Source organism: Nicotiana tabacum, chromosome 4 (genome assembly GCF_000715075.1).
Source record: "Nicotiana tabacum cultivar K326 chromosome 4, ASM71507v2, whole genome shotgun sequence".
NCBI lineage: Eukaryota > Viridiplantae > Streptophyta > Magnoliopsida > Solanales > Solanaceae > Nicotiana > Nicotiana tabacum.
In genome coordinates, this window is record NC_134083.1 from 90,441,830 (window position 1) to 90,450,811 (window position 8,982).

The 8,982-nt window shown below is 42.9% G+C and overlaps 1 protein-coding gene across 1 annotated transcript; it reads left to right on the forward strand.

Annotated features, from left to right (window-relative positions):
* Positions 1-6,651: 6,651 nt before the first annotated feature.
* On the forward strand, positions 6,652-8,380 carry LOC107779326 (uncharacterized). The gene is made up of 4 exons (XM_075250953.1): positions 6,652-6,973; positions 7,118-7,284; positions 7,356-7,580; positions 8,246-8,380. Exons 1-4 carry the CDS (start codon positions 6,652-6,654, stop codon positions 8,378-8,380), a joined length of 849 nt encoding a protein of 282 aa, XP_075107054.1.
* Positions 8,381-8,982: the final 602 nt, after the last annotated feature.

The window sequence follows — 8,982 nt, forward strand, 5'->3', positions numbered from 1 at the left end:
CCCCTCTAGGGCGACCCCTAGTTGACTGACCTCCAGCTCGAGCTGACTGGGTGGGTGGTGAGGTAACTGGTGCTGAAGTCGGAGGATGACTCCTCTGCTGAGATAGACCTCCATGACGATGACGACAATGCCTCCACATATACCCAAGCTCCTCACACTCAAAATAACTCCCCGGTGCTGGTGGCGGAAATTGAAGGGAAACCCTAGCACCAGGATGACTGGTAGAAGAACCTAGCATGGAAGAGCCCTAAACAGGTGAGCACGGGGACGAACTCTGAAATGGAAGGGCACTAAGTGATGAGTGGCCCTGATGAGAACTGTGAGAACCATGGCCAGATGATGCACCCCGATGAAATGGCTGAGCTGACTGAGCCTGTCTGAAATGACGACCTCTACCGTGCTGGAACTGACCCCCAAATGGAGCACCGCTGAATCCACTCTGGCCACGAGGCCTCTTGGTCTCCCTCTCAACCCTCTCCTGACTACAAACCATCTCAATCTGTCGAGCAATGTCAAGAACCTCATCAAAATTAGCACCCAAAACCCTCTCTCTGGACATGAGCAACTGTAGCTGATAAGTGAGACCATCAATAAACCTCATCATCCTCTCCCTGTCTGTGGGAACCAACCAGATAGCATGACGGGCCAACTTGGAGAACCGCATCTCATACTGGGTCACAGACATATCACCCTGGCGAAGCCGCTCAAACTGTCTGTGTAGCTCCTCTCTGCGGGATCAAGGCACGAACTTCTCCAGAAAGACCATGGAGAAGTGCTGCCAAGTAAGGGGTGCTGCGCCAACAGGCCTACGGCTCTCGTAAGTCTCCCGCCATCTGAGTGTAGCCCCAAAAAACTAAAAGGTAGTGAATGAGACCCCACAAGTCTCCAGAATACCAGCAGTATGGAGTATCCTCTGACACCTGTCCAAAATGTCCTGAGCATCCTCTCTCTCTGTGCCACTGAAAGGTGGTGGCTAGAGTCTCCCAAACCTCTCCAACCTACGCTGATCATCCTCAAGCATAGCAGGAACCACATAATCCTATGCAGCTGAAATCGGCTGGGCTGGTGGTGCCTCCGGTGTCTAAAGTCCCTAAATAACCTGCTCGGGTGTGCAAGCGATGGGAGTCTGAGTGCCTTCCCAGGCCTGAGAAGTGGTTGCGGCCGTCGAAATAGAGACCGCCTGAGCAAGGCCGGTATAAGCTGTCGAATCTGAGCTAGGGCCTCCTGAAGGCCTGGAATCACAATAGGCACAAGTGGTGCCTGAGCTGGTGCATCAACAACTGGAACCTGGTCCTGATTTGGGACAACCGGTAGATCTGCAGGTACTGCCCCAGCTGTTGTACGGGCTGCACCTCTGCCCCTACCAAGGCCTCTACCGTGGCCTCGGCCTCTCGTGGCCCTGGCTGGTGGTACTGGTGGTTGGCCCTCGTGACCGGTAGCACGAGTCCTCACCATCTATGAGATAATGAAATAACAGATGTTTAGTTATTAGAATCAACAGATTCGCACGACAAGAATTCAAGAATGTGGAGTTTCCTAAAGGTCCTGTAGCCTCTCGAAGATAAGTATAGACGTCTCTGTACCGATCCACAAGACTCTACTAAACCCGCTCATGACTCGTGATACCTATGTAACCTAGGCTCTGATACCAATCTATCACGACTCAAACTAACCCCTGTCTTGATGGTGCCTATCGTGGAACTAGGCAAGCCGACTCATTTCCAAAACAAACTGATATTTTCATTCCAAATATAATTTCAATGTTATTTAACATAAAAACCTTCGTAAAGGAGTTCCAATCAAAATAAAAGTGCGGAAGGAAAAGCCCGACATCGGGGTGTCACTAGTCATAAGCATCTACTACAATCTATCTAACAATGTCAAGGCTAACTCAGCCTGAAAAATAGCTAAATACAACTAGAGGAAGATAAGAGGGAGAAGAGTAGGGGCTGCGATCGCCAAACAACTACCTTGCTATCTCCGAGAAAATCTGCAACCAGAACAATCATCAACCACTACCGTGTCTAGCTACACCTGGATCTGTACACAAGGTGCAGGGAGTAATGAGAGTACGCCAACTCAGTATGTAACAACAATAAATAAAGACTGAGTAGTAGTGACGAGCAATAAAGCATATAACGTTCATATCATGGAATCTCAGTAAAATAACTCATGCTTTTAAAATCAGGATTTGAATCAAAATATCTTGTTTAAACCCAGTTCCAGTAAAAATCATTTAAGGATATTTTTCAACAGCTTTCAAACAGAGGAAAAATGCAAAGGTGAGCAAAAATGATAAAATCATAAACAGCCCCTCAGGCAAAGCATCACTCATATACATCCCCTCGGGAAAACCTCACAATCACTCTTGCCACTTGGGCATACCTCACAATCACTCTTGCCACTCGGGCATACCTCACAATCACTCATGCCTCCCAGTAACTCAGCACTCGGCACTCGCACTCAATAGGTACCTGCACTCACTGGGGGGTGTACAGACTCCGGAGGGGCTCCTTTAGCCCATGCGCTATATCAAGCCAAATCATGGCATAATCACTCAGGCCCTCGGCCTATATCAAACTTGTTGCGGCGTGTTGCCCGATCCCATAAATATGCAACATACTGCGGCGTGTAGCCCGATCCCATTAATATGTAACATACTACGGAGTGTAGTCCGATCCCATAAATATCCTCACAAATCAGGCCCATGGCCTCACTTAGTCATAAACCTCTCAAGCTACTCGGGCGTTTCAGTAAAAACAGGGTGCTCAGCACAAAACAACAGTTATATGCATCAAAATCAAATAATAAAACTGAGTTATGCAGTAAACAGGTATAACCATGACTGAGTATAGATTTTCAATCGAAAACAGTGAGAGGATAATAAGAAAAGGCCCCTAAAGGTCCAAACAGCACTGGCGCAAGGCCCAAACATGGCATTCAGCCCAATTAACAGAAACTCTTTCTAAAAACACATAAGTATCATATAATTTCCACAAAATATGCAACTTTACAGTTGTTACGGGATGGACCAAGTCACAATCACCAATAGTGCACGCCTACACGCCCGTCACCTAGCATGTGCGTCACTTCAAAATAGTAGAATGGTACGAAATTCGGGGTTTCATACCCTCAGGACTAAATTTACAATCATTACTTACCTTAAACCGGTCAAATATCTACCCCGCAAAGCTCTTGCCTCTGGACTCAGCCTCCAAATGCTCCAAATCTATTTACAATCAGTACAATACCATCAATATACACTAATGGAATGAATTCCACAAGAAAAACTACAAAATTAGACCAAAACCCAAAATTGGCTCAAACCCGTCCCCCCGACCCACGTCTCGAAATCCGACAAATTTACAAAACTAGAAAGCCCATTTACTCACCAGTCTAACCATACCAAATTCATCAAAATCCGACATCGTTTGGTCCTTCAAATCCTTAAATTACTTCTCCAAAAATTTTAAGCCCTAACCCCTCATTTTCACTAATTACAATGATTAAATAACGGAAAATCACCATATATTCAAGTATTAGGGCTCAAGTAACTTACCTCAATGAAAACCCACTTGATTCCTTCAAATCTCTCCCAAAATCTCCAAAACCGAATAGAAATGGTGAAGAATGCACCAAAATTTGCGAAGTGTGCAATATGTACCATCTGCCCAGGCTTCTCGCACCTGCGGCCTTTTACTCGCACCCGCGCGACCGCACCTGTGGTCCAAGGAGCCGCACCTGCGCAATTCACTTATCCGCCCAGACTCTGCATCTGCGGCAAACCCACCGCACCTGCGCTGCACACCTGCGCATGATGTGACGCATCTGCGAAGCCAGCCTTCCTCCTTCCTTCCGCATCTGCGCCCCAGGTCTCGCACCTGCGGGCTCGCAGATGCGATATCCTTCTTGCACCTGCACATCCTGCCTAGACCAGCATTGCCCACACCTGCGAACTCCCCATGCACACCAGCGGCCTTGCACCTGCGACTCTTCCTTCCGCAGGTGCAGAAATAGCAGTAGCAACAGCTTCAGCTGCATTTTCCAACTTCGACAAATCCATTAAGCACCCGAAATCACCTCGAGACCCTCGAGACCTCAACCAAAAATACAAACAAGTCATATATCAACATACCAACTTAGTCGAACCTTCGAATCACTCAAAATAACATCAAAGCATCAAATTGCACTCGGATTCAAGCCTAAGAACTTCTAAATTTCCAAATTCGGCAACCGATGCCGAAACCAGCCAAACCACGTCCGAATGACCTCAAATTTTGCACACACATCACAAATGACACTACGAACCTACTCCAACTTCCGTAATTCCATTCCGACCCGATATCAAATTTTCCACTGCCGACCGAAATCGCCAAATTTCTAATTTCGCCAATTCTAGCCTAATTCTACCACAGACCTCTAAATCATATTCCGGGTGCACTCCTAAGTCCAAAATTACCTAACGGAGCTAACGGAACCATCGGAATTCAAATCCGAGATCATTTACACATAGGTCAACATACGGTTGACTTTTCCTACTTAAGTTTCTACTTAAGAGACTAGGTGTCTCAATTCACTCCGAAACCACTCTGGTCCCGAACCAACTAACCCGATATAGCATTATATAGCTGAATAACACAAAAAGAAGTATAAATGGGGAAAATGGGGCTATAACTCTCGAAACGACCGGCCGAGTCATTACATTGTTGCTGCTCGGGTCGGAGTTGGTTGACTTATGAATGGTGAGGAGAAAACAAGGTTAGAGGGGTTTGGGAGGATCAAGCCTGCAGAGTTCAGTGGAGAAATGTCAGTGGATGCTTAGGATTTTCTAGATAGGTGTCAACAGATTCTTCGCACATCAAGTATTTTGGACACCAATCGGGTTTCACTTACTACCTTTCAGCTGATAGGGGCAACTTACAGATGGTGGAAAACTAATGAGTTGAGCAAGCCAGCCGATGCAGCGCCACTTACATGGCATGAGTTCTCAGTTCTCTTCTTAAAGAAGTTTGATCCCTAGACTCGAAGAGAGGAGTTGCGTGGGCAATTTGAGTAGCTACGCTAAGAGGGTATGACAGTGACTCAGTATGAGATGAGGTTCATAGTTTTGGCTCGTCATGCAATATGGTTGGTTCCCACTGAGAGGGAAAATATTAGGAGGTTCATTGATGGCCTTAACTATGGATTACACTTTAGTATATCTCAAAAGGTTGTGACGAATGCTAGATTTGACTAGGTGGTCGAGATTGCTAGACGCTTAGAGCTGGCTCGCAGGCAGGAGGATGAGGAGCGAGAGGCCAAGGGCTGCGTAGTTCAGGTGGTTTCAGTAGTGCCTTATATGGAGGCCAGTCCCATTACAGCAGAGGTCATTCTTCTTGACCTATTCAGGCAGCTCGCCATGTTCCTCGTGATTCTTCAGTTAGCCACAATTCCTATAGTGCATGCCCAACTCAGTCATCTTTGAGTGCATTGTTGGCATAGAGTTCTTGCCATGCTCCATCTGCCCAGGGTTCCATAGGCAGTTCTTTGGGCTATCAGGGTCAGCAGCCTTTCAGGAGGGGTTGTTATGAGTGCGGAGACTTGAGTCATCTCAAGAAAGATTGCCCCAGATTATTGAGTAGGGTTCCACAGTAGTGCTCTCAACCTATGATTTCAACACCAGCAGCTACACCACCCACACAGCTAGCTCGGGGTGGGGTTGAGACAGCTCGAGGCTTCCCTAGAGGGGGAGGTCGATCCGGTGGTGCTCAGGTCAGTTGCTACGCATTTCCAGCCAGGCCAAAGGTAGTTGCTTTCGATCCCGTGATCACAAGTATTGTTTCAGTGTACCGGAGAGATGCATCAGTATTATTTGACCCTGGTTCCACTTATTCATATGTGTCATCATACTTTGCTCGTTATTTGGATATTCCCCATGATTCTTTAGTTATGCATGTTCATGTATCTACACCGGTGGGTGATTCTATTATTGTGGACTGTGTGTATCGGTCGTGTGTGATGACTATTGGGGGATTAGAGATGAGAGTTGATCTTTTACTACTTAGCATGGTTGATTTTAAGGTGATTTTAGGCATGGATTGGTTGTCACCATGTCACGCTGTTGCACCCTATTTTGCACTAGTCAAAACAAGATTCAACTTGTGGTTTCTCTGTTGTTGATGAAAGAAAGTCATCACCTAATATTTAAATGTATACTAGGGTACCTATTTCATTACTAAAGTTAATTCTTTTATTGGTCTTCTAACCGATGAGATTATGGGTAAGGGTTCTTGTTCTTCTAAAGGGAAGGTGTTAGGCACCCCTTAAAATCTACCTGAGGTAGCTCCATAGGACTTAGACCAGATTCAAGGATTAGTTGTTTGTATTGTGCTTAACTAGTGTTTAAAGAGGTACATCTTACTATATATTAGGACATAATATTTACAAAGTGGGTGTGTAGTTTTAAAAGGATATGAGTTTATAGAGGAGTCTTCAAGCCTAAAAAAAGAAAAACTTTTCAAGGTCAGGAATTTCAGCAAACTGCACTCATGCCCGCTGAAAGACAGATCTTACGCATAATGTCAAGCTACTGCAAAACTCATCAGCAGTCTTCTGATAGACAAGTATAAAGACCCAAAAACAATATACACTCCTAATGACATAATTGGAAAAATGAACAAGCAGTATGGTCTTCAAATGACATATATGCAAGCATGGAGATCGAAGGAATATGCAGTTCAACTACTGAGAGGGAACCCGAGCGAATCATATGAAAATCTGCTAAGCTACTTTTATATGATGGTTCTTACAAATCCTATGTCAGTGGTAAGTTTGAAAAAAACAGAGGAAGACCGATTCATGTATGCTTTTGTTGCACTATATCCCTCTATAAAAGGATGGCAGTATTGCAAACCGGTTGTTGTTGTAGATGGAAACTTTATTAAATCGACATATAGAGGAACATTATTGATAACATCCATACAAGATCCAGCAGGTAAAACTAAGAATAATAATGTATGTATGTGTGTGTGTGTGTGTCTATATATATATACACACACACACACACACTCAAATGCATATGTGATTCAAATGTATACATGTATATACTCAAATGTGTTTATATGATTCAATTTATTAGGTAGTATCCTACCACTCGCATATGCCATTATATATTCAGAGAATAATGCTTCCTGGGAGTGGTTTTTCGCGAGGTTCAAGGATGCATTTGGGGAAAGGGAGGGAATATGCATAGTCTCGGACAGGCATGGAGGCATTGAAAATGCAGCGGCAACATTGTATCCACAAGTACCTCATTGTGTCTGCATATGGCATCTATGGAATAATGTAAAAAAAATTCCAAAAAAAACCATTTGCAGCTCAAAGACATATTCTTTGCTATGGCCAAAGCATACACAGTTGAGAAGTTTGATTACCACATGGCAGAGGTAGAGAGAATTGATAAGAGGATCAAAGATTACTTAATCAACGTTGGGTATGAAAGATGGTCCAGAGCACATTCCGCAATCAACAAAACATTGACAATGACTTCAAACATTGCAAAGTCGATTAATGCAGTGCTCAAGGCTGTGAGGGAACTCCCAGTACTGCCTATGCTAGAGTACATAAGGAAATTGATCGGACGATGGAACGTTACAAACTAAAAGAATGCAATAGAGTCATTTACTGATCTTGGGAAAAAAATATGATACAATACTGATGGACAATCTCAAATTGTCACATCGGATAAAGGTATGACTAGAATTTGTAGATACTTGTGCATATAATATGTAATCATGCTGAATTCGTGGATCTGTTATATCTTGAACCCTTTATATGATTCTGTTAAACTAATATCCACCTGCACGGCACAGGGAGACCAAATTGATTAAAGCTAACATTTTCTAATATTCATTGTTTGCACAAAGGCAATATTATAGTGTTCAAGTAATTGAGGGTCTTATCTCTGTTACCCGAGGCTTCAGGTTTCTGTTTCTTTTCAAAGCTGGTTGGTCTACCTCTATTCTCAGTTTCTTCTGGGGCATGCAAGAAATTAGTCATTATGTAAGCAAATTGTTCAACTTTTAGGCGACCACCAATATGTATATAAGGCTTTCAATTTAATGTAGCATTTATGCCTACCCCACTGCTGAAATATTAGTTAGTTTGATATGATATTAAGCTATTTTGAATCTCGTCAGCTCTACAGTATATGTGTTTTGAGGGCATATGCTTTGTAACCACTAATGATAGTTGATAAATTTTGTAGGTGACCCCTTCGATGAGTTACTTATATTCAGTACTTGACAAGGGTAAGAAGAGAATGGTATTCCTAAAATATCGAACTTGCAGCTGTAGAAGATTTCAGTTGGATGAACATGTGCACATGCTTGGGCAGTATTAAAATAAAAATACATTTATTACATTGAGTATTGCTCGGTGTACTACACCAAAAATTACCTATTGAAGACTATGAAATTCCAATTTATCTGGTTCCTGAAGAAAGTACATGAAAAATTCCTGCAGAAGTTCTAGATGAAAAAGTCTTGCCACCAGACGTGACTAAATCAATATGAAGGCCAAGGAAGAGGAGGTGCAAGCCAATATCTGAAAGGAAACAAAAAAGGTCAATTTCATGTGGACAGTGTGGAGAACAAGGTCACAACAGGAAAACTTGTAGAAATAATCCAAAGAGATGATGAAATATGTCAAACATAGAATTACTTGTTATTTTACTTTACTGAATATCATAGAGATTTAGAAGAATCCAATATATCAAGAACTATATCAATACAGAATTTTATTTGATTTTTAGATATAAATAAATATTTGATCTATCATTTAAAATCGTGTTGCAAGTGTATTTTTAAAATTATACATCTGTTTGATTAAAAAAGAAATTGTATCAGCTATGTATCATACTCTTGTGTATCACCTATGTAGGTGTATCAGCTCTTACTCATGTCTATATTTGTATAATAACAAAGCTAACTAATGAAAAACAGT

What these genes read in the sequence shown, in the direction of transcription:
- LOC107779326 (XM_075250953.1), top strand. Translation starts at nt 6,652, where the DNA reads ATGAACAAGCAGTATGGTCTTCAAATGACATATATGCAAGCATGGAGA. An exon ending in ATCCATACAAGATCCAGCAG is followed by an intron (nt 6,974 to 7,117) that starts GTAAAACTAAGA and finishes TCAATTTATTAG; the next exon opens with GTAGTATCCTACCACTCGCA. An exon ending in AGGCTGTGAGGGAACTCCCA is followed by an intron (nt 7,581 to 8,245) that starts GTACTGCCTATG and finishes TAAATTTTGTAG; the next exon opens with GTGACCCCTTCGATGAGTTA.